This window comes from Lacerta agilis, chromosome 9 (genome assembly GCF_009819535.1).
Source record: "Lacerta agilis isolate rLacAgi1 chromosome 9, rLacAgi1.pri, whole genome shotgun sequence".
NCBI lineage: Eukaryota > Metazoa > Chordata > Lepidosauria > Squamata > Lacertidae > Lacerta > Lacerta agilis.
The window spans coordinates 49,403,637-49,429,333 of record NC_046320.1 but is presented as its reverse complement, the minus strand read 5'-3'; the positions used below and the strand labels follow the sequence as shown (position 1 = coordinate 49,429,333).

The window sequence follows — 25,697 nt, the reverse complement described above, 5'->3', positions numbered from 1 at the left end:
CTGACCAGTGTGTGCCCAAAGGTTGGTGGTCTGAGGGACAGAAGTGGGCATAGGAGTCAACTCTTAGGGACCGAGGGGTCTTGGCCCCCCCCCAACATATTTGAGGGGGCCGGGTCCCCCAAAGTTGATGGGCATTGACATTAAAATGGTGTGTGTGTACTACATCATGTGATCGATTATGTGGGGTGGGGCTTACCTGGACCTCCCCAATATTTTATTCAAGTTTGCAACCCTGTCTGTGGGCAGGATTCCTTAATTGTATAGAAATCATATTGCAGGGGGTTGGACTAGATCGCCCTTGGGGTCCCTTCCTACTCTACAGTTCTAGGATTCTGAAAACCAAACAACAAAAACACAAATCCACCAATAATTAAAGCATTTGTTTAGGTTCTGTGCTCTCCTTTGGGGTTGACTTTAAAAGGTGAAACCTGGACTTATGTTTATTCCTATGCATAAGCTTGGTGCTTTGAGAGCTGTATTCCTGCAACCCACTGTTATTCTTTTTTTTCCAGTTCAGAAATGAGAAAACCTGGTGTCGTCCAGATGTTTTGGACAACAACTCTTGCCAGCCCCGGGCAGCACAACTGATGGGAGCTGTAGACCAAAACATCTGGAGGACACCAGGTTGGTAAAGGCTCCTGTAGTCCTTTGTTTAAAGCAGGACAATAGAAGTGACCAGCCCCCTCCCCTCCCCTCCCGAGGGCTTTCTTTCCTTGCATGCATAAGTGCTAATCTCTTTAAGTGTTCCACTAGTAGAACAAAATGTCTGGAAAACTCTGCCTCTGTGTACTCCAGGCAATTTGTCACTGTTTTCTATTTGTATCTCAAGGATTAAAAAACTTAGGCGTGGTCAGAAGCCAACACTGTAGACTGAGCGCCATCTAGTGGTGATTGAGGAGATGGGCCTTTAGCCCTTTCCTCTGACTTGGCATGGTGGTGTAAACAACGTTGTTCGATAGATGGATACATAGATATGTACTGTATATCAGGCCTTTAAAAAATAAAATATCCTGTTTTTACATGGAGTTCCACGTATTTTTGGTCCATATCTGCTTATATTAATGCTATAGCACCTGCTTTTCCAGTAGTATTTATGGGACCTCATAGTCATGTCAGACTATGAATAAAAATGTTTACATATTGAGGTATCAGCACTGCCAAAGAAGACAACAATCATGATTTGCCATGAGATGTCTGGCATTTCAGATTTCTTCTCTCTACTCTGCAGATGTATGAGAATGAAATACTAATAAAACAGAAAGAAATGAAGAGCTGCTAACTGTTTTTTGTTTGTTTGTTTGTTTGTTGTTGTTGTTGTTTTGCAACTACCAGAGTAAGAAAACACTGGTATTTTATTTAAAATGGTTATTTGAGCAAATAAAAATGTGCCAGTTTTGCTTTGGCTACAGGGAATCTCAAAGAAGGTGCTATTTCAAAAGTAGAATAACTAGAAATGGAGATGCTAATTGAAAACTTGTAAAACTGAGATTGCCCTGGAAGATTTTCATTGAGTGCACCAGACATTTCTGTGGTGGTGGAAACTAAGCAGGGGTGTGTGTGTAAAAAGTAAAGTAAGCAATTCCTTAGTGATTTCAACACTTTTGGATTATGTATGCTGAATGCCAAGTCCCTTGTGTAAAGCGGCAGGGATTGAACTGGTTTAAGGAGTGTAAAAATACAAGATTTTGCAAGTCACAGATTTGTTCTTAACTCCAGCCTGCCTGGGATGCAAACTGTCAACAGCGTATAGCATTTCTATTTGAAGCCATCATTAAATCCAGTATAAAGGCAATGTCAAAGGGTCTTTTTGTATATATATGAAGATTTGTATATGAGATGTGGATTTTTAAAACATAAATGTACATTTTACAAGATTGTCTAACTGTGATAAAAATCTTGACTGACTGAATTTTCAAACAGTTTGTAGCTGTTCATTTTCTGTAGCCCATCCTACTTTCCATTGTTTTGTAGCAAGGGTGCCCTCTGGTGGTAGCTTGAGGAAATAGCTCTTAAACTGAAGAGGTTTTGATGCTTGTTATGATTGGTGCCTGGTTCTCCAATATAATACTGTGCAACCTATTCACTTGCAACAAGTGTTACTGATGTGTGTCTACTGAATTATTACAATCGCAGCAAAAGTTACAGCAATATAGTTTCTAAATGTGAACTAAACAAGATCTACCAAATGAATAACAATGGAGTTAAGAGAATAATGAAACTCTGAGGTTCATTCAGAAATCATTCATATAATGACATCAGTCATTGAAGCCTGTAGAAGACAGCCTGAAAAATTGTGAAGCTCAATACACAGATATCCTGGAAAAAGGGAAGGACCTTAATTACAGTGCTGCATTAATCCTGGATATGGGGAAGGACCACCACGTTTCTCTCTTTCTCATGCCACACACACCTTTTCCTGTTGTGCACCATGCAGAAAATAGGCTCCTGTGCCTCTTAAAAAAATCATTCCCATCCTCATAGGGTTCTATGGGCCTGCACTTATCTCTCTGCCATTGTGCATGCATGATTGGGGGCCCCACTTAGCCACCACCAATAATGATGAAATACACCACTGTGTTCACTGCAAAAAAGTGAGCTGGTCTGGAAGCCCTGCTTGCAGCATATTAGTGGTCAAGATGACCCTTATTTAATTGGTAGCAGCTGTAGCAATGGGCTCATACGTGTTTCACATGCTTTGATGGATCCACAGGTCCCAGGCATGGCTAGAGTGGGAGGTAATGGTTAACACAAGCCACCTATGTTCCCATGTGACATGCCTGGGCCTATAAAGATTGTGTGTATATTAACTTGGGTGCAGAAAAGCCATCTCCTTGCTATGGAGTCTGTCCCACATAATTATGTGAGGAGGGAGCCATTGGCCCTTTGCTGTAAGTTTGTTCCCTTCTTTAATAAATCATTAGACCTGATCATTCCCAGTGGTTTGCACATCTTTCTTTGGAATTCCTGTGTTTCCGAACTCCTGTGAGCCCTTCCCCTCCAGCTCTGCAGGGCGTTTCAATCACCCAAAATTCAAGAGTGGCAGGGAGTCAAAAGAAGACGCCAACTATGCACTAGTTTAATATAGCTCCATGATACATTTGTGTCAAATACAAGTGACAAAGAAAAAGCTTCACTACTGGCAGGTGTATTTAATCAATAGGCCATCAAACTCAAATGTAACATTTCTCAACCATTCATTAAAATTTGCAATTTCACTGTATTCATGACAGGGCAGCAGAATGGCAAATTAGATTCAGCATCAAGTGATGCACATTGCAACAAAACAAAATCCTAACTGCACATCTACATTGATAGAAGTCTAAAATAGTCGTGACTACCAGGAAAGAAGTCCCATCTCATTGAAAGCAGTGTGTTATTTCAATGGAAAATAGGCAAAATCTGAGTTAGAAATGATTCGTGTGTGTAGAATTTTGGCCTAAGGCTATAGTCCTAAGCACATTTAATTGAGAACAAGCTGCATGATCTCTTGAATTAATGTGCATTGGATTGGTTTGTAAATTATCTTAAAAATGCATTTGAGTGGCTGTGTTTCTCTATTGTAGGTATGTGCAAAGCAGTTTGTGCATGCTATTTCTGATGTTGAGCTATGCTGCAGAATAGATTAGATTCCTATGCATGTCTGCTTAGAAGTAACTCACTGAGTTTAACTTATTCTTGAGCAAGTATGTATAGGATTTCAGTCTCATTCTTACTAATTAAGCTACCTTTATGTGTTATAACTACTGAACTAACAGCACATAACCTATGCATGTCTACTCAGAAATAAGCTTCACCGAGCATCGGCTTTAGATTTGTATATCTCTCTAGACTCTTTTTGTACCCCTGCAAATGTACAGGTAAAATTGCGACTGTATAATGAACACTTTACAGCAGACTCACAAAGATGCTTTGGCCACATTCTTGCTAGCCTGTCTTATTTATCCTAGGAAATTTTTCTAGGACTACAGGTCTGGGAAATTACAGCCAGAATGAGGAGAATCATTCACAGGGGCCTCTCTATCTGGCCCTTTGATTCTCCCAGCACACACACCCTCCCCAGCCACAAGCCTCAACAACCTTGCTTCTCTCATTCCATGAGTCTTTTCCCCTGACTCCGATGTGTCTTTGGACTCTGATAATGCTTGTCTGTATAGAGGACAGAGGTCTGTGTGAATGTGCATAGAAACTATACTAAAGAAAAGTCACACGAATTGTTCTTCCCACCTTTGCCTCTGGTCCTAACCACCACTATGTATCATATGTTGCACCTAAGCTCCCAGCATCCCTATGTTGTGGAATATCTTTTGGTTTTTTAGGGGTCAGCCATAATAATAATTTATGCTTTGACTGGAATTAAGGAGAATTCTTGTTTGTCTTTAGAAAGACTTTATCGCATTGGCTAGAACCACCTAACATCAATTTAAGGGAATTTGAGAAAGACACCCAGGACAGCTGACTTGAGTCTGCAATTCGGAAGAACAAAAGCATGACTAGTATAATTGTGTTCTTACCTCCACCCTTCTTTCTCATGACCAGATAAGCTGTGATAACTGTGAACATAAAGTGACAGTCAAGAAGGAACACTTTGTGCACTTGGCTGGATTATGTTAGTGTTCCCAATTATTTCAAGCGTCTTGCACACAACATCCTCTCTGAAAACTACATTTATTTTTGGTAATCTCTATACCAAAAAAAAAAAGAAAGGAAGAAAGAAAGAAAGAAAGAAAGAAAGAAAGAAAGAAAGAAAGAAAGAAAGAAAGAAATGAGGATGAATGCTCTTTGTTGCAAAAATGAGAATGAATGCTCAGTAAAGACTGGAAATAATAAAACATCTGCTTAAGTTTTGTGCAAGCAGATCAGGATGAATGCTATATGAACAGGTCATCTGGAGTACTTTATGCTGTGCTGCCTCTGGCTGACCTGAACACAAGCTGGATAAGCTGCAGCAAATGTAATGGATCCATGAGCAGGCAGGTGAAGTGATTTGGTAAGCTCCCATCACCCCTCCTTTCCCTGTGTCATGCTGCAACCTTGGTCAGCTAGAAGGCAGAAGGCATTGCCAACTCTCACCCAAGTAAACAGGAATGAAAAGGTGCACAGCGTGCTTCAGGATTATGAATGGTGAGGCATTTCGAGCTGATACTTCATTTGCCTCCAACAAGCACTTGGCAGAGTTTCCATAATTTGAAGCATGGGGAGAAATAATTTGCAATTGGCTCTGTGGCCACTAAATGCTGGAATCTTAATTCTATTAGGGCCTCAGGACTGAGGTTTAGTAACATAGCAAGTTGTTTTCTACTGAGTCAGAAAATCTGTCTATGTAGCTAAGTACTGCCTGCACAGACCGATGAAAGCAGCTCTCCAGGGTTTCATACTGGGGGCATTCCCAGTCCTGCCTGGTGATGCCAGACTGGCATGCAAAGCAGGTACTCTACTACCAAGCTACAGTCCTTCCTTATCCTGGAGAAAAGGGAAACTGGATCCACAATCTGCATTTTTGTGGGCATTTAAAGGGTGCTGTTTTTCTTTTACACTCTTTTGGAAGACACTCAGAGTGGCTGGGGCAACCCAACCAGATGGGCGGGCTACCAGTAATAAACTGTTGTTGTTATTTATTTGTTATCACAATCATGTGAGCTGCTGTTTTTTCTATAAATCCATGCTGATGACATGCTCAGAGTTCAGAGCCACCTACCTTTTGAGTAGCGGAAGAGGCCTGCAAAAAGCCAGTGTACATCACTCCATGGCTGTGAGCTGATACTGCTGGGGTCAGAATGGGTGACCTATAATCTGTAACTGCCTCAGACTGCAGTGGTTGTGAGGACACAACCTTGTCCTTCCTCTTCCTTTGCAGCATTATTTCTGTGCAGGTGCTGTCCTGTGTAGCCTCAAGAAGTGTACCCGAATTCTACCCTTCCATAAATACAACACAAAAAATCAGTGATGCCAGTTTCTGAATCACTTTGATTGGCCAATATAAGAAAGAAATTTGTTTAGGACCGCAGCTGTGCATGGGCTGGGCTACTGTGAAATTGGTAATAAAAAGTCCTTTTGACAAGGAGCCAGGCTCTTTGCTGACTAGTGTCCTTCAAAATCAGCTAAATTTAATGTTCTATATTTTAAAGCAGTTGTATCTTTTATCTATCAATAGTTTTGAAAGAAATTAAAATCCTGTTTATCAGGATGTTACTCACATAGGTGTACCATTTTTAAAACTGTAAGATGGACAAAATATTGGAACTGCATCAATTAGGTTGCATTATCTCCTTATTTCCCTGTCAGCAGTTCTGTTTAAGAATTCAGCAACTTGATAGGGATTTGGAACCCAGTTCCTCTAGAAGTAATTGCTTAGGTCTGGAATTTACTGGATGCATTTTCAAAGACAAACTTTAGATGCACAGTAAATGGAACCTTTTATATATTGGTGACGTTCCATAACAGGGTCTTTACAAGGGCCTTTACAAGGCTAGTTTATATAGTGTCTTCTTATGTGCCAAGGAAACTTGCAATATTGATAACTGCAAGGATTATGTTCTGCCCTGATCCAGAACTCCAAATATGCTTCAGATCATCCGTGCGAATACTTTACCCCACTGATGCACCGCAAAGGTGTACTTGTAATGGGCTTCTCCCCCATAGAAATGATTGAGGAGGCATGTTGTGTACATATAAAGGCTCCCGGGCCCCAAGCAAATCAGGGTGTACATGTGTTGCTATTATTAAGTCTGTATGCCACCCTTCATCTGCAGGTGTCAGAGCAGTTCACGTCATAAAAATGCAACACAAAAACACAAAATACATGATTAAAAGCAAGAACCAGAAAAAACCCAACAAACCAGTAACTCACCCGTACCAAACCACCTCCCACAAACACATTTAAAAGGGGTATAAGATGTTAATCAGCCAAAGGCCAGGTTGAAGAGGAATGTTTTCGCCTAGAGCCTAAGGGTGTATAAGTAAGCCACCCCAAAGATGATGATGATGATGATAATAGTAGTAGTAGTAATGGATTTTTCTGGGGGTTCTCAAGGGTACGCAGTGCCTTCACATTTTCTTCTAGAAGCACTGATGATGAAAAATAGTAGTAATAATACTTGTCTGTTTCTTCAGCCCACTTGACTTCTATACAGGATAGATAGGAAAGGGATTTGCCTTCCTGCTCATCCAGCATGGGAGTGCAACTGGTTTGTTGTGGTAGAGTTATGGATTGCTCCAGGCCTCTGCAGCCAGTCCGTTGTGTTTGTGCTTCCCTTGCATATCAATCCCCGATCCCCCCGAGGTGAAATGACGACACAGGACACCGAAAATAAGGTTAATGGGCATAAAAGGCCACAACTTTATTGGTTACGGATGTTGAGCGGTATTGGCTTTAGGCATTGGAACTAACTAACAATATCCAACTCCAGCACGTCGCGCTGGCAGTCCGGGAAGGGTTAACCACCGATGGGTGAGAACCCTGCTGCTGCACATCAGCTAGGGACTCACCCAGTGATCACCGGACTGGGACGTGCCTTTGGCCCTCACCCACCGTGGTTTCGGACAGGGACACGCCCCACCGGACTCATTTACTGAAGTACCCTTCAGAGCCTTGGGGGGAGGTGATGGCCGAACCTCCCCCCCCCACCGAGATTCTAACTGAGATAATCCAATGCCTAGAGAAGGCTGAGCCCTGGGCGCGCTCTGGCTTAAATGCAGCCAGCCACACCCGACAGCTGAGCCGATTGGCCAGCAAGCCGGGCACCGTGCCCAGGACTCAGCCAGTAGCGGCAGGGGATGAAACCATCCCCTGCGCACGTGCTGGGATCGTGCTGAATGCAACTCCCCCTCCTTCCTAAGGGGCGGAAATGGATTTCTTCTGTGGCCAGAAGTCTGCTTATGGGTCAAGCAAAGGTGTGGATGAGCCCAAAGACTGGCTCATGTCACCTTTAGAATAGAGTCCCAACTTAGAAGTTGAAACCCTATGCACACTTTCCTGGGGGTAAACTTCACTATATGTTTCTGGACATACTTTTTCTAGGTAAACATGCCCTGCTAAACGGTTTGTCGGTTACTGTGTGGTGTATGAAGCTAATGTCTAGCCAAGCACCTGTGATTTCCCACCTGCACATAGAAAGGCTGGATCATGTCCCTGGATTTGTAACTCATCTCAATGCTTAGAGCTGATGGAACAGCACAAAAACCAAAATTCCTTAAAATTAATTGCATGCCTACTGAAAACACAGTATCAAAATTAAATTTACCCTGTAGTCTTGACTAATTTGCCTGCACAGTATGTTTTGGCCTAACTTATTTGCATTTGTTTTGTTCACATTATAATTTAAAATTGTGTTGTCCCTAATTAACATTTCTTAGTTATTACTAACGATTTAACTGAGCTATGTGTGTTAGCAAACATTTCGGTGCATAGTTGTGTCTTTGAAACTCAGGCTGCAATCCCAAGTAACTGACCGGCAGTCTTCAAACAATTCACTGTTGAGTAATCTCATTCGTACCAGCAGAATTATCCCCAACCAAATATCTTAAGTTCTGCAGTGACGGTTTAGTACTAGGAATCCTAGATATAACCCAGTTTGTTGTAATTTTATTATTTTTATTTGTTTATGCTGCTTCTTACCTGCCCTTCACCCTGTCGTTCCAGGGTGGGTTATATAAGATAAAACACAATGACCATAATCTGCTGCTGTAATCCATACACAGCAAGCCTTTCAGCAGAAGTACGTGGGGGGGAAGAAACACATTTCTGCTCTAGTTAGCTGTAAGCAAACTCTTATTACTTGCTAAGCAACAATTCCCCAGCAGGGGGCTTCCAATCACCAGCCATTATCTCGGACAGACACACAAATTCAATTCTTTTATCTGAAGCAAACTTTTAGACAGAGATGGCTTAGAAGTACTTAGTGTTTGGATTCTGGGTTCCCAAACACTTGTGTTTGGTGATCAGACAACAACAACAACAACAACAAATCATAAACATGATACCTGGATAACTAGGTTGGTTAGAGAATGGTGCTGATAACTGCATATTCCTGCATTGTAGGGGGTTGGACTAGATCAGGCATAGGCAACCTTCGGCTCTCCAGATGTTTTGGACTACATTTTCCATCATCCATGACCACTGGTCCTGTTAGCTAGGGATCATGGGAGTTGTAGGCCAAAACATCTGGAGAGCCGAAGGTTGCCTATGCCTGGACTAGATGATCCTCAGGATCCCTTCCAACTCTACGATTCTATGATATGTGCAAACTAACACCTATCCATACTAACAACAACAGAACCATGCACAAACATATTCAATATAAAGAATTACAGAGATGCAGTTACATATAGATAATATTTTAAGATGAGTGATTAATATTTATCTTTGCCTTTCATTTAAAACAGGAGCCAGAATAATTTCCTCCTTCAATTTTTGTCTCACAGTGTTTGAGATGGTGCATTATGAGACAGGCCTGTGGTAGGTTCCCCCCCCCCCGCCTTTCCAGAAAGCAACCATGTGTATCTTTCTTTTGCCAATTATGTAGTCTGTTGTTGCCCTTCGGTTATACTGAAGGGCACAGATAACACTTCAAAATTTCCACTCACTGGACTAGAGCCTGCCAGATTCCCATGTCAGCGCTGTCCTTGGTGCTGGCTTCTTCAAAGCATTTGGGAAGAGAGTGAACAATTTCACTACAGTAGGTGTGAATGCTACAAATGGCAATCAGGAACGTGTGCATTTCGAATTTGGGGGTGGGGTGGGAGAGGGATACATAAAGAGTTGTTACAGAGCTGGAATCACAATTCAGTGTTTCGTTTTAAACAAGGGTAGTTGCTAACAATTGGATGAAAATGTACTAATTAAGGGAATATTTGAAACTAATTGACCCCTGCCCAGAATCTGGCAGGCAGAAGACTTAAATTACATCTTAGCATTCCCACTCAAGAAACTGAACTATAGTGCAGGCCATCTGCTTTTGTGGGAGAAGAAGAAGAAAACAAATTCTCTTATCACTGAAGATTAGTGATCTGTTCAGAAGCAGAAGAAACAGTGCCAAGACCAAACACTGATTGATTTGTTAATTGTAATTGGACTTCTTCAGGCCTTTTCTAACCAGTGAGATTTGAAATATAACCAGTTTCATTGGTCTGACAAGCGGTTGCACCTGATTATTAGGGTGGATTTTGCAGTGTGGGTTTGATGCTAGTTAAATTCATGGGTTTTCAGTGTCTGGTTTTCTTCACTGTGATAACAAAACACTGGAAAGCATGTGATGTGCCTTGCACGGAAAGTCACTCTAGAGTCTCACCAATGATCTGAATGAAGCAGTCAGGGTTGTGACTTTTCCCACAATTTCAGTAATTACAGTCGCAGTAACTCTCCAACTGCTTGACTTTACCCTCGAAGGTGGTCTCTTCCACTGTCTCCCAAGATAGACAGGTGCCAACATCAATATCATTATATAGCAGAATATCCGGTAGAATGGGTGTGCTAGTTGGGTATCTAATTTGGCTAAAATAGTTGCTAAAGTCTAAACAGTTAGGGGGCACCCATATATGGGTACATGCAATTATAAGGTTCATTAGTATTGAATAGGTAAACTTCCGGTTACCAATCTGGCTATGTTGTAGATCTTGCCTTGCTGAGGAGGGAGTCTGATTCTGCCATTACTTCCTGTCCTCTCCTTCAGAACAAACAAATACATATATGGATTCATAAGTCTTTATCTTATATTTGTCTAAGAGACTGAGCTGTGAATCAGAAAAACTTTGGTTGAGATCTCCCTGTACCATGAGTTTCCCAGATGACCCCAACCAAGCCTCAGTCTCTCCCATCGGGAAGAAATGGGGAATAGCGGCATGCCATTCATACGGCACTTAATAGTGTTTAAAACACTTTAGCGTTATTCTTGCAAGGATCAGTGAGGTAATGTAAACTCTTTGGACATTCTAATGTGTTATAGAAATGCTGTTGTTACATTTTAGTATGGTAGTGTTGAACAATATTGAGAGGTATCATTCAGAGATTGATTCAGAGAGCAGTGCATCTTGGTAGACATTCTTGTTAACAGATGTTGTTCTAAAGTAGAACTTTTTCTTAGCTTTTTGTTTGCTCTAACCCTCAACCTTCTACACATCCCCTTTCTAAATTCAATTGCAGGATTGGAGTGATTCATTACCTAGTGTCTTTGAGAGCTGGTGTAGGTTAAATTGGCTGAGACTGAGCTGTGAATCAGGAAGGCCTTGGTTAATATATTGCCTTTTCCATAAACATAAGTAGTCTTGGGCAAGGCACTCCCTTACCTCAATTTCCCCCATCTTCAATATGAGGGCTAATAGCGCTGATTTACCTTGTTTATTTAAAGCATTTATAAGTCACTCTTCATTAAAAATAGATCAGGGTGATATGCAGTCCTTACAGCATTGCTGCATGGATTCCAACTAGGTAATGCGCATGAAACACTTTGAATGCTTCAAAGTACTATATAAATATTAAGTAATTGTTATTGTTATATGTGATGCTGACTTCCTGCTGCAATGATTGCATGCCACTGAATATCAGTTGTTGGGAATCGTGAGCAGGAAAGTACTATTTGTCTCACTCATGTGCTTCAAATATCCATCTGGTTGACCACTGTTAGAACAGAATTCTGTGCAAGATAAGCCTTGGTCTGATCCAGCTGTCCGCTTCTTGTGTTCTTATTGCTATGCCATTTCTCCTTTGTACCTAGCACTCTGTAGCTAAAAGCTCTTTACTATAGGCCCCAGTGGGTGAGGTCCATTTTAATTACCTCTCCCATATTCTCTCCTCTCCCCCATTCTGTAGCTGCTTGCCTTAGAAGCAGAAAGGACGTGTCAGCCATGTAAACAGTGGATGCTGTACAATGTGAACCTAGAACCAGAGAGCATCCCCTGAGGAATCCTGTTGCGTTTCATTTTCTGATTCCACAGTCAGTTGCATCAAACTTGTATCAGAAGCGACACAATTTTTTCCCTGTGTTCTGTTCTTTCAGGCTCGCTGTTCATCTGCTTCTCCTCCCACTCAACTCCTACATAACATTTGTAGCAGAGCTACAGCTCCACAGTACACACACTCTAGTGGAAAAAATAGCCAGAAGGGGGTGGGGTACCCTGCTACATAGGGCTAACTCGGTTTTTATTGAGCGGGATGTTGAACATCCAACCTTTTGACTGATGACTGCAGAAGGACTTCATCTCCTTCGGATCAATAAAATGCTGCATACGTTGGGCAGTGATTGACCACTTCAAGCTATACTTAGATCAACCATCCTGTTATTTACCATAATATTTATTTGCTCTAGACCACTTTAAGATCGATATCATGAAGGACTTGCCCTTTGTTGATGACTCTTGCTTTCACCTGGTTGACTTGTGCTATTTAGGTATAGCTCGTTAAAAGTAAATAAATCCTGCTGCAGTCATAATTAGGGGGGACAGTATATATATGGCATGTATGCATAACTCACACACTGCTGAGCAAAAAGGAGTGTTTAGGTGTGTCTACATAGTACAGTGTTAGTATTAAAACAAGAATTGCTGAAATGCCAAACTAGCACAGCCTTCCAAAAAGGAAGTTCACATTGCAAGATGTCTTGCACTGTGTATGGACAGTGGCACACATTGATTTAATTATTTCCCTGATATCTGGGACCAATGAGCAAAGCTAAGAACATAAGAATTGCCTTGCAGGATCAGATCTGCATCAGGGCTAACACTCTATCACATTTCAGGCTGAACCTTAGACCAGGATTTTAAGATCTGGAGCAGGAAGTGCAATTGCACCTGCCCTAAACTCACATTGAGAATGCTCTTTAAAACGGAAAGTAGATTTTTTGAGCCTAATCACTTTCATCATAGATTTAGTGATGGTCATATGTAATGCTAAGAGTAGGTAGAAGACATGTGTGCAAGAGAGTGGCAGTAATAGCTGCAAACCCATTGCCAGCTCCCAGGGGCGTACCCAGGATCAAAACTGGGGAGGGGGGGGGAGCCATGGTCATTCAGGTTCAAAAACAAAAACAGCTTCAAAAAACAGAAAAACTTTCCCCCCCAAACAGAAAGCCCCAAATGGCTGAAAAACTCAGTTTCCCAGAATCCTCAGTCCTCGCAAAGGAACTACTCACCATGCAAGAGAACTCAGTTTCCCAAGCTCCCTTGCAACAATGAATCCCAGCAAATTCAGAAACTGTTCCTCTCTTGCCAGCAGATGTAGCGTGGATACAAAAAGCAGGCAGACGAGGAAGGATGAGAACCCAGGCTAAGACCATGGCCAGCCCTCGGATTCGCCCCCTGACACTGCCCAAGTCTCAGCCTGCATCCCCATTTGACCAAGCAGGGTGCAGGCTAGGATCCGGTCTCTGATAGGCATGCCAGCTCTTTGTCGGCATGAGGGAGGGGGAAACAGCCGGCGCAACACACACACACACACACACAGTGGCCAACTGTGCCTTGGCAAGAGGGCAAGAGCTCAGTTGTTACTGAGATTTTGGGAGGCAGGAGGAGAGCTTTTTTTCCCTTTTAGGCCGCCTGCCGATAACCATTTAAATTTTTTTTTTGCTTCTGGGGGAGGCAGCTGCCCCCCTGCCCCCCTGGGAACGCCCATGCCAGCTCCCTCTCCCTGTTCCTTGGTTTCAGTTGTGGGTGTGAACTACTTACCTGTCTTAAGTAGAGCTGGTTTACGTGTAATGCTAAGCCAAACTATGACTCTGTGTGAATATGTAAGCTCTTGGAGGCAAGATTGCAGCTGCTCTGCTTCTTCTTTGGTGCTGCTGCACTCTTGTAAGCTAAGCTGCGGTTTGACTTTGTGTTCAGACCTGGGATCATGGATTGTCTTGCTCTAGACAAACCATAAGCTGTATCCACATGTTGCTGTTGGATTTGCAGCTCGTGTAAACCAGGAGGAGTGCCTCCACCCCCATTGTCCGGATATGGAGATCCAGCTCCAAGGGCCTTCTAGTGCAGTGTTTCCCAACCTTGGGCCTCCAGCTGTTTTCAGACTACAATTCCCATCATCCCTGACCACTGGTCTTGCTAGCTAGGGATGATGGGAGTTGTAGTCCAAAAACATCTGGAGGCACAAGGTTGGGAAACACTGTTCTAGTGGTTCCCTCATTGTGAACCAGGGAGGGCCTTCTTGGTAGTGGTGCCCACACTGTGTAACACCCTCCTGTCAAATGTAAAGGAAACAAACAACTATCTGGTTTTTAGAATACATCTGAAGGCAGCCCTGTATGAGGAAAGCTGCAATGTGTGGCATTTTACTGTGGTTTTATAATTTGCTGGAAGCTGCACAGAGTAGCTAGGGCAAACCAATCAGATTGGTGACATATAAAATATTATTATTATTATTATTATTATTATTATTATTATTATTATTCATGTGGTAGGGCATAAGACATGAAGAGAAGCAGGCACTGGGAAGAAAAGCCTTGTGAAAACTCTTAAGACATACCCTGATTGCTGGTTGTGTCTTTCAGGAGAAGGTAGTAGCACACTGTGCCAACTTTCCTTCCTGCCTGCACTGGAAAGGATTTCCCTTCCTGTGTAGCAGCTTTTCAGTGTTTGCACCAGTCCCGTCTTCTGCTTGGCATTCTTGCAAACCCCACAGAATTACTCCCTCCCTTTGATCAACAGGGGGAGGAATGAGAAAATAGTGGATGTGGCCTTCGGTTCAGCGACCTCCAGTTTAGTTACATGACTTATGTGGGAAAGAAAGATTAGGACAGGGAAGCTTGTAATAAACTATTCTAGTATTGACTGGGTAGGTGCTGATGCACCCATTAATGTGATTAGGACGTGAATAATCAGTATATAATATATCTTTTGCATCTGGTGGTATATTGGGAATAGTCATACAGTTACCTTCCACATTAAAAAAGAGTAACTATGTAGAACATAAGCAGTGAGTAAAGTGAGTATGAAATACCCCCAAAATTCCACCATTGTCCCAGCTGTAATATTTGGATAGGTGCTCCATGTTGGGCAGAAAGATTCCTGCATTGCATGGGTTTGGAATAGATGACCCCTGTGGTCCTTTCCAACTCTACAATGCTATGTAGTTAAGAGAGTTTAGTATGGAGAAAGAAGAAAGGAACAAAAACCTCCCATTTATAACGAAGGAGCAGCTCTCCAAATATTAAGCTGATACAGTGGTTCAATTAGAGATCAACATCATTCACTAGAGGACTTTCTCAATGTATGTGTTTCTTTTTCTCCTCATATCTCCCATACATGTTATTTTCCAGGCACAGGGGTCATCTGTACAATTCTGCAAAAAAAAAAGATAGCAAACTGTTGAGAAGTCTGAAGTTTTCTTAATTTACCACTCAAGTTAGGACTGGAAGATTTCCAGCTCAAGCAGTCTCAAACTACCGGATTATCTTAATTTTGGCATCCTGCAGAGATTTTAGTAGTCTGCAGAGTGAATTTTCTGAGATGTAACAGCTGTAGTTGCTGCATAAAGCAAAAAATAAATCAGAGATTAATTTTTTTATAAAGGATTGGAGAGGTTTGAAAAGGGGGATTTGTATAGCAAGGAAAGAAAGGAAGAATATGGGGGATGGCATTTTCTAATGAGGGGAGGGAACCCTCTGTTGCCTAATCACTGATTTGTTGTGTAATGATGTAATGATGTACTAAATGAGCATTTGGATGTCCCATAATCTCATGTGAAATCAACAAAGAGTCTTATGGGACCTTAAAGACTAAGAATGCTTTTTATGTAGACTGTAGACTGTAGTCCACTTTACATGACAGATTGTGTGTATATGTATGTACGTACACACACATACACACAGTGTGCACAGAACAAAAGGAGTCAAATAACAAGGAAATTTCCACCTGACAATTCAATTACATTTTAAATGTGTGCAAAATAAATACAGTGGCCATTCACACTAGTAGTAATTGGTGATAAAAGAGTGGCTTTGAAATACTGCCCCGGGATGGCAATTAAATATTTCCAGACTAGGAGAAATAAAAATGTACAGGTATTCCTATCAGATTTGCATAACATACTCTTTCACAAGGATATTGCTGTACCTTACAGACACTTGTTTGTCCCTTTCCTCATATAATTGTAGACTTGGAAGGGCCCTAAGAGTCATCTAGTCCAACCCCCTAAAATGCAGGAATCTCAGCTAGATCATACATGACAGATGGCCATCCAGTCTCTGCTTCAAAACCTCCAAGGAAGGAGAGTCTGCCACCTTCTGAGGGAGTCCATTTCACTGTTGAACAGCCCTTACAGTCAGAAAGTCCTTCCAGATGTTTAGTCAGAATCTCCTTTCTTGTAACTTCAATCCATTGGTTTGGGTCCTAGACTCTGGAGCAGTAGAACACAAGGTTGCTCCATCTTTCATGTGACAGCCCCTGAGGTACTTGAAGATGGATGTATTTCCTCTCAGTCTCTTCTTTATCCAACTCCCTCAACTGTTCCTCATAATGCTTTGTTTCCAGATGCTTGATTCTTGGTTGTCCCCCTTTGCATATGTTCCAACTTGTCAATATCCTTCTGAAATTGTGGTGCCCAGAACTGGACACAATACTCCAGGTGTGGTCTGATCAAGGCATACTAGAACAGGACTATGACCTCTCTTGATTGGGGCATTATACTTCTGTTGAATGCTGCCTAGAATACCATCATTTTTTGGTGCTACACTGTTGAATCAAGTTAAGTTAAGCTTTTGGTCTACTAAGACCTCTAGATCCTTTGCACATGTACTACTGTCAAACCAGGTGTCCCCCATCTTATATTGGTGCCGCTGGTTCTTCCTGCCTAAGTGTAGGCAGGAAGAACATTTGTCCCTGTTGAAATTCATTTTGTTAATTTGGGATCAGTTCTTCAATCTGCTGAGCTTATCTTAAGTCCTGATTCTGTCTTCAGTGGCATTGGCTGCCCCTTCCAGTTTGGTGTCATCTGCAAATTTGACGAGCATTCCCTCAATATTTTCATCCAAGTCATTTATAACGATGTTGAACAACAGGACAGAATAGCTGTGGCACACCACTTGCCACTTTTTTTACAGGATGAAGAGGAACATTTAGTGAGCAACCTTTGGGTTTGGTCAGTCAATCAGCTACAAATCCACCTAATGGTTACCTCATCCAGCCCATGTTTTACCAGTCTCTCTGCAAGAGTATCATGGTGTCATAAGCCTTGGTGAAATCAAGATGCACTACATCCACAGCATTCCCCTAGTCCACCAAGCGTCTTCTGCTTGCTTTACTTACCGGTACTCCAGTGGAAGGCTTTTCCTTAGCCTTCTGCATTACTTTGTGGCCATCCAAAATTTGTGCTTACCATGTGCCTGCACTCTTAGCAGTGGGAGGGGCAGGAATGTCATACTGTGCTCAAGACTCAGGATGGCTTGAGGTGAGAATCATCTTATCTTCTCAGTTATGAGCTGGGGAGATTGGTGGTGGTCAGGGGGTTCATCCATATTTTGCAGAGTCTCAGAGACACTTGAAAGGCAGTGAGAAGTCTCACTGCCTTCCAGATGTCTCAAATGCTTATTGTGGCACCAAGCAGATCACCTTCCCTTTTCCCAAATCTTGAGAATGTCAGGGTTTCTCCTTGATGCTGCCTTCACCTATTCAGGTGTGATGTAAACACGAATAGTGGGTGCAGGGTGTATACATCATCCCTATGCATGCTGGTCCCCAACACTTGTGACTTTCTCACATTGAATAGGAGGGTCTGTATGGGGCTTCTAAGTGTGTTCATAATTCAGGATCACATAGAGGCTCTTAAGCTCATTTGGTGAGCATGATACAAAGCACCCTTTAGGCATGTCCACTCAATGAAGAGAAGTCAGGGGTGGAGCATGTGGGGACCAGTGTTTGCAGGTACATTTATAATGTGGTGTGCCCCACCAACTTCTGTTTACATAGAGTTTTTAATGTATTTTTAGTATTTTGTTGGAAGCCGCCCAGAATGGCTGGGGAAATCCAGCCAGATGGGCGGGGTATAAATAATAAATTATTATTATTGTTGTATATTATTACATTACTTAACACAGGTTAAGTGATGCACTTGCAAGTGGAAGCTGGTGAGTTTGTTTGTTACCCAGTGGAACTTCCATTCACTTCCCTTGGAACACTTTCCTAATGCCTGAATCTCTTTAGTAATAGGCTGTCTTTTGTGCCTTGCTGATGCTGAAATGCAGACACAGGGCCTGAGAAGAGCTCTTCTGTACCATTTCAGCCATTGTGCTGCCCGAAGGACCTTGCAGTGCAGCCAAATTAGGGCCATTTAATTGAAGAGTTTTTGGAAATACCCGTTACCTTCCGCTTTGGACAATGTTGTGCTAAAAATAGAGGAATTCATGATTCTTCACTTGGATTAGGGAAAAGACCATTTATGTGCATTGCTTACTTGCTCAATTATGGGCTGAGAGAGACCTCCGGTTTTGTTGTGGCTTTTCAGGCTCATTGTTTTATGTGTGTCTCGAAAGGGGTAGCTGTGCCAATTTCAAGAAATCATTGTTATAATGAATGCATTTGCAGGAGCAAATACTTCCTAGGTAGGCGGGGCTGGTGTTTTGCAAGGATAGGCTGTTGGGATATGTAATCTGTGGGATATGCAGTCAGGGGATGATGGACCCCACCCCATCTGCCCCTCATATAAAAGATAATAAAAGCTCATCTGAAATGTTCTGGGAGGGGATAATTCCCTCCCCTTCTTTTGTAATTAAAAAGATGCACTCTCTGTTTTCATTTCTCATACTCCAATAATCATCCAGTTTTGGTTTATTTATTTATTTATTCCTAATGCAAGCACTTCACAAATCAGATAGCCTTTAAGTAATGTATACTGCAGACTAAGATATTCTACATTTTATTACCCTTCCCCCACAGAATTCAGCTGGCTGGGACAGGCTGAGCCCAGATTATGCTGCGTGTTTTCCTTGCTGAAGTCCACCCTCAGAGCAGCATTGGGATTGCCTCTTAATGCAGCTCTCCTAATGCAGCCTCACGTGGACTCAATGAGGACCTGACTATTCCCAGCTTCTTCCCTTCTCTCTCCCTCTCTCAGCTCACTCAGTCATGTATTTAGCTAGGAAGTCGCTACCTGCAGACTGAACAGGCTGCAGCCGGTCTGTTCTGAACATAGCAACGTTTCCTCCTTATCCTCGCAATTCCTTTGTTTTTGGGTGGAGAAAGGCGGCAGGGTGGGTGGGGGAGAGAGAGAGAATAACTGCATTTAATAAGCAAGAGAAGGGAAGACTGGAATGGAGAGATGTGAGGAGAACAGAGCATATCATGTGCTTTTTAGCAGAGGCTGTTGCAGCGGCAAGTCATTAAGCCAGACTGCACCATTTTCTTCCCACCCTGTAACGAGGTGGTGCTGGTAGCTGCAAGGAGCTGTCCACCCCTACCCACCCACTTCTAAGGATTGTACAGAAGTGGCTCCATCCTGGCTCTCTATCCAGCATATGCAGCCCACCTGGAGGAATCCCAAGAGACCTTTCCAGCTGGTCAAATTTGTGCATAGGATGAATTTTCTTCAGCCGTCACAGGAAATCTAAAGTGCTTCCTGCTTTTCAGTGAGGCTTCTTCTCCATAGCTCTCTGTGCTGCTGTGTGCATGTTCCTTCCTACATGTGTGCGGGGGGAGCAAGGGGGGGAGACTTAAAAATCAGGATATGCCTATCTTGTGCTGAATTATGGATGCTGCAGAGGCTGGATCACAGCTGTGACCTATCAGAGGGTGCCTGAGGAGGAGGGGGAAAGAGGAAGAGCGGGAGAAGAGGATTGCCCTGTGGATTTCTGCCTTCCAGCATCACCTCCTCTGTGCCCTTGCGAGATAAACAAATCGCCTGGATCTCAGTGTGGTGGGAACCGACTCCTCTGAGCAGGTGCTCCCCTCTGCAAAATGGCTCATGCCGCTGCTTCTATTAAAAAAGTTCGGGAGGCTGAACTCGATGAAAGGGAGAAGGAGAAAGAGAAGGAGAGAAAAAGGCAAAGGAAAATCTCTAGGGAAAACCGGAAGCGCAAGGTATGAGCAAACATACCCCACCATCACTCTCCCCCCCCCCCATATATAGGACACGTACACTGGTGTCCCCTGCAAGATTTGCAGCAATGTCTCCCTTTCCACTTTCCATTCCAAAATTTTGCATCCCCTACCCTGCCATAAATGTTTTGCTTACTGCAGTGAGAGCAAATAAAATAATTCCTAGCCACATGGGTGCAAGCATATGAAGATGTCCAGTGGCACTTCTTTTGCTTTTCTTCTTTTATCTTCAAAGCTCCCAGGCTCTGTTTTGATCACCCAGGAGCCAGGTGTTTTATGCCTCCAGCTGTTTTGAAACTGTTTACTGGCAGGGAATACTGCAATTTTGTGCTGCGCTTAATCAAGATAGGTTTTGAGGTCTGAGACATCATTCCTCTTTCCTTCTGTTTCCATTCTTTGCTATTAGCATGCAGTTTTACATGAAATCCAAATGCTGTAAACTGAATAATCTGTTCTGTTGCTTACTGTAGGCATCAAGTATGGATCCTTTGCACCTCTATTAATGGGCATTTCACTCTGCTCATATTACAGCATTGTTATGTGATTCATCCTGTACACTGCAGAAGCTTTCTGTGTGTTTTTAATTAACTTAGGTTGTCTCCTCCTCCACTTTTCAATACTGACAACCATTCTCCAGTCATTCTTCTCTGAAGTATTTGTAATATTGCCACTGTTTCTGAGATGTGTTTAGGATTGGGAAGCTAGTGACAGCTAAAACACCCTCCCCACCCCATTGCTTATTGCTTATTTTGTCAGGGAAAATGATTTTCTATAAATTGGAAGAGAATATAACAACAATAGTGGTATTGTTGGATATTGTGGAGACCTGCATTGAGGTTATATTCTTCGCAACTCAGAACCACTCACATATTTTAGGGCCACCTCCCACTTGGCATTTGCCTCTGAAGGTATAGAGGTGTGGTTTTTTGTTTAAATGTACACTGTCAGAGGTGCAGATCATGAGGGTGTTTACTTAGTAAACAGAAAGAGGGCCTTCTTGGTAGTGGTACCCACCCTGTGGAATGCCCTGTTATCAGATGTCAAGGAGATGAGTAACCATATAACATTTAGAAGACATCTGAAGGCAGCCCTATGTAGGGAAGCTTTTTAATGTTGATTTCTTAAATTATGTTTTTATATATGTTGGAAGCTGCCCAGGGTGGCTGGGACAGCCCAGTCAAATGGGTGGGGTACAAATAAATTGTTGTTGTTGTTGTTGTTGTTAGTGCATGAACATAAACCCTTCATCAGCTGAGTTTCTCAAGTCTTGCTTAAAGAAGCAGGTGTACAATATTCACATTAAATGGGATATGTTAATGTGTGTCCAAAGGACACCTAGGTAGGGAAGCAGCCATTGGTATACAGTACAGGAAATGCTTCCTTATTTGCTACATTTTAACTCATCTGTAGTGCTACTTGTCTTCTGTGCCTATATAAATTGTCTGCTGTTATATGCTCCAGGTGGTAATTGCCTCTCTCCTTCCTTCCTTCCTTCCTTCCTTCCTTCCTTCCTTCCTTCACACACACATTCCCTCCTGTGGCCTCTGTTGTTGTGCTAATATCACACAGGCATAGGTCCAGTCATACTACATTTTAACATGCAGATATGTTTAGCAAATTGCTGATTGTTTTTCTCCCCCTCCTCAGTATATTTATGGAATGCATCTAATTCCCACCCCTTGCTATTGTGGAATGAATTATTCAGTCTGAATACAAATATCCCATTTGTTAAGCGGCTAGATACCTATGGGATGCCTGATGTGATTTGTCTAACTTCTTGAAGGCTTTGTTTGCTGTGTTCATTAAGTTGCATTAGAATTCTCTTTATCAGGACATGAATGCCATTTCCCATATAGGCAGCACTGGGATGTGTAGCTGATGAAGTCAGATTGTGATTACTACCCTAATCCTCTAAATGGAACACTACAGCCTAAGCCAGCCCTTTGATTATATGTTTGATCATTTCCTTATAAAACATATAGTATATTTTACTGCTATGTATAGTACATAAATATGATTACCAACTCATCTGTGCATGTAGAAGGGTGCTTTGCACTGAACTGATTTTGGAGAGCTCTCTCTGATTTTATCTGTTTTAAACCAGAATGTTGAGGCTCTTTAATTAAAGTTGAATATAATTAAACCAGTCCCTTCTGGCATCTCTTTTGCACAAACTGCTGCCTGACCTTGATTAGAACCAGGCAGTCTTAGAGGAGCCCACATGTTAGGAATATGTTGACCACAGAGGATGGGGAGATCAGCATGTTCCCCTCTAAGAAGCAATAATAGGTCAGTGCTCAACATATACCAGGGAATTACTGTGCTTCTATTTGCTTTGTTCCGTTTAATATTCAGCAGCCAGCCTCACTGTGTCTGCCTTTTACTGCAGCTGCGCATTCACTGTTACATAAATAGCCCCCTCAGTCGCACAGCAAACTTGCTTTCTAACAGGAATGGGTGTGGTTTAAGCATGTTGCCCTTTACCTGTAGAAATATAAATCTGTGTGGACGGCAAAGGATGAGATAGCATAATGCTGTGTAATGTAAAGTGATGAGCATATTTGGAATGTACACAGACCCTTCTTGGCAGTCATAAACAATTTTGGGTAGACAAAAGGCCTGAGTACCTTTCAGGATTAGGATGACAAAGGCAAATTATAGGCTGTGCACATAGCGCCAGTTTAAATGCAGCTAGGTCCTTTTTCTCCTCAATTCAGATTGAATCTGGTTTGAGGGGAAACATCAAAATGCCTAAGAAACACACCAGCTGTGCATACAGCATTGGCTTGATTGGTTCTCTTTACTTTAGGGAAAAGCGTAAGCCCTATGTACTAATGTTTCCTCAAACTGGTATGTGTGAGACTCTGACAAGGGTGTGTGCATTTTCAACAGGCCCAGTCTGGCATGCTCTTTTTTCTTATCAGGTTCCAAAGAGACAAGGATTATGGTTTCCAAAAGTGTGATTCACAATGCCCCTGTGACTGTGACGTTGCATCTTCCTGTGGGCTCTGTTATCTCATATTGAATGGGAAGTGGGGAGAGGGTGTCTGTAGGAGGAAAAATGTGGGAAGGTGGTAGCCTATTGAGTAGAAGGGAAACTGGGAAGTTGTGCATGTTTGCGTAGGAACCAAGAAGGTGAGGAAGAAGCAGTACAGTGATACCTCTGGTTGTGAATGGGATCCATTCCGGAGCCCCCGTTCGCAACATGAGCAACACATAACACGAAGTGCCGAATCTGCGCATGTGTGTGATGTGATTTGGTGCTTCTGCACATGCGCAAAGTGCAATTTAGCACTTCTGCACATGCGCGAATTGCCGAACCCAGAAGTAACCCGTTCCAGTACTTCTGGGTTTGGCGCATTCTCTATCCCTGCTTGCTATTGGCCGAGCAGATGTCATAGCAAGTCGTCCAGATTCTAGAGAAAGGTTGGACAAGTGAAAGGAAATAGACATAGGTGGGGCACCTAGGAAAATATGGTTGGGACATGGAGAAGTCTAGAAGAATCAGATGAGTGTGATCAGATGCTTCTTCAAAGACACACAAAGAAGCTTGATATTGGGAAGACATGTTCTAGCCTTTCCTTGGCATGCTGACTTTTTGTATGCAAGTTGTTATTTTTATGGAGTGAGCATTCAGCCATGTTAACTCCTCTAGCCTGCAGTATGAAGTGATGCAGCCCAGACACACATCTCAAAGAGAACTACAGGCCCGTGCAGGGGGGGGGGCATTCTTAATTTGCCTTGGTGTGCAAGAGGGCGTAACCAGATATGGTGAGACAGCTAGTCCCAGTGAAAGCAGTTTGAAAACATGTTTAAAATTCACCAGCTGAAAACAAGTGACTGCAGGGAAAGTGCATGTTGGATAAAATGCAGCCATTGGTTTTCATGTTACCGGTAGTTTTGTTGGAAATGGCCCCTGCTCATATCTGGATACTCCATTTCACTGGCTGAAGTACTGTAATTAAGAACTTGTTTCAGAGAGAGAGAGGGGGGGGGAGGGAGGGAGAGGGAGAGAATAGGCAATGAGAAGAGAGTATGCATGGCAGGAGCTGCAGACTTGAGTACATCTATTTACATATTGATTGCCAAATCTTTTGTTACATGTTAATATGGGTAGCTCTGAAGTACAAAAGGAGCCCAGTGTGTGTGTGTGTAAATGCATACATATAAATACACACACACACACACACACACAAAATTATTCACCTCTAACCTTTAAAAAATATGCTTTGTGTCCACAACTGTGTTTTAAGCCCAGGCACTGCAGGATTTTTAAATCTTCATTTGTCAGAATAACAGTATGTTTCACTCACCTTGTGATAAAGCTCTGCCTCAGCAACTCATCTTACAGATATCAGTTTGCCATATCACCACAAATCTTTTAAAGTATTTCTGCAAATCATGAAGACAATGTCTTGGTACCTGTGGGGAGCTGTTCTACATGAGCTGCTTGTTAAAAGGAGGCAGCCACTACGGCATGGGCAGCTGTTGTGATGCCCTCCAGATGTTACCGAACCATCATTCCTGACCATTGGCCATGATTGCTGGAGCTTATGGGAGGGGAAATTGGTGCTGGAGGATTTCAATCGTCTAATTCCTTAGTTTGAACTGTATGCTGTTTGAAGAAGTCTATATGAGGGCCCAAACAGACCCATAAATACTTAGAAAAATATCTGAGCTTTCAAAATCAGACTTTCTTCTCAAGAATAAAGAATTACATTTGGTTATCTTCGTTTTCAAAGAATGTTTTTGACCACTGTCCTAAACCTGAACTATAAATTCTCAACTCCTTTCAGATACAGATAAATGTGAAAACTTTTTTTAAACAAAAAACACATTTCCATATCAAAACTATGTATGCTCACTTCCAGAGTAGATTAAATGTTTGCTGCTAATATATAATCCTATGATAACTATGTTTGTGACCCAGATGTAGATGATTGCTAAAACAACATCTGCCTTTCAAGGGAACCAGCTTAGTTTTTTTTTTATACTTTCATTTTTTAGGAAAGTGGAAAAGGCTGGCAGCAATGCATTGAATATGTGAAAGTACTAAACATCTCTGACAGCAAAGTCTGTATATCTACATATTCTGAAAGTTAGGAATGTTTCGAAAGCTGATGAACAAGATAATGGGGAGATCAACAGTAGGTGCAGCCAGAGTCAGTGATGGGCAGGCAAAAGCAGGCAGAGCTAACTAATTCTAATTTCCCCCTATCCTCCTTCCTACAAGAGCAACATTGGGTCCAAGGAAGAGGAAGCTGACAGCACTGCCACACCCTAGACTGGTTGTATGTAAGAATATGGACAGGGAGGAGCTGGCTGGGGACAGACTGAAGTTGGTGAGACATTTGCCCTAATCGACCAGCCTCCACTCATTGTGTGCATGTGAAATGTAGACTTCATGAAGGGTATTGGAATAGTTCCATGAAGGAAATAACCAAAGCTAGGCTTGTGTTTACCATTATTCATGACATACTAAGAATGTAATGAGATGCTTGGGTAGGTGCCGCCACACAAAATGCCCAATCTTGACATTGTGCAGAATGGTCTACCTCTTCTGCAGAATGTTGTGATCCTTTGGGTATGCTGCGGGATGAGTCAATATTTCAGGTATCCTGGTCCCAAGCTGTGTAGGGCTTTCTACACCAATACCAACACCTCGAACTAGGCCTGGAGATCTG

General features: G+C 42.4%; 1 protein-coding gene across 16 annotated transcripts in view; it reads left to right on the top strand.

The window, feature by feature from the left end:
• Positions 1-25,697, top strand: part of ANK2 (ankyrin 2) — a 308,768-nt gene that overhangs the window by 131,315 nt on the left and 151,756 nt on the right. For 3 of the 16 annotated variants that reach the window (XM_033160086.1, XM_033160087.1, XM_033160079.1), the window contains exon 1: positions 19,873-19,995. The exons of 12 other annotated variants lie outside the window; for them this stretch is intronic. In XM_033160086.1, the coding sequence (XP_033015977.1) occupies positions 19,873-19,995 (123 nt within the window). Of the gene's footprint in view, positions 1-19,068; positions 19,996-25,697 lie in introns of those variants that run through there. One more of the 16 variants, XM_033160046.1, reaches the window with a different exon arrangement.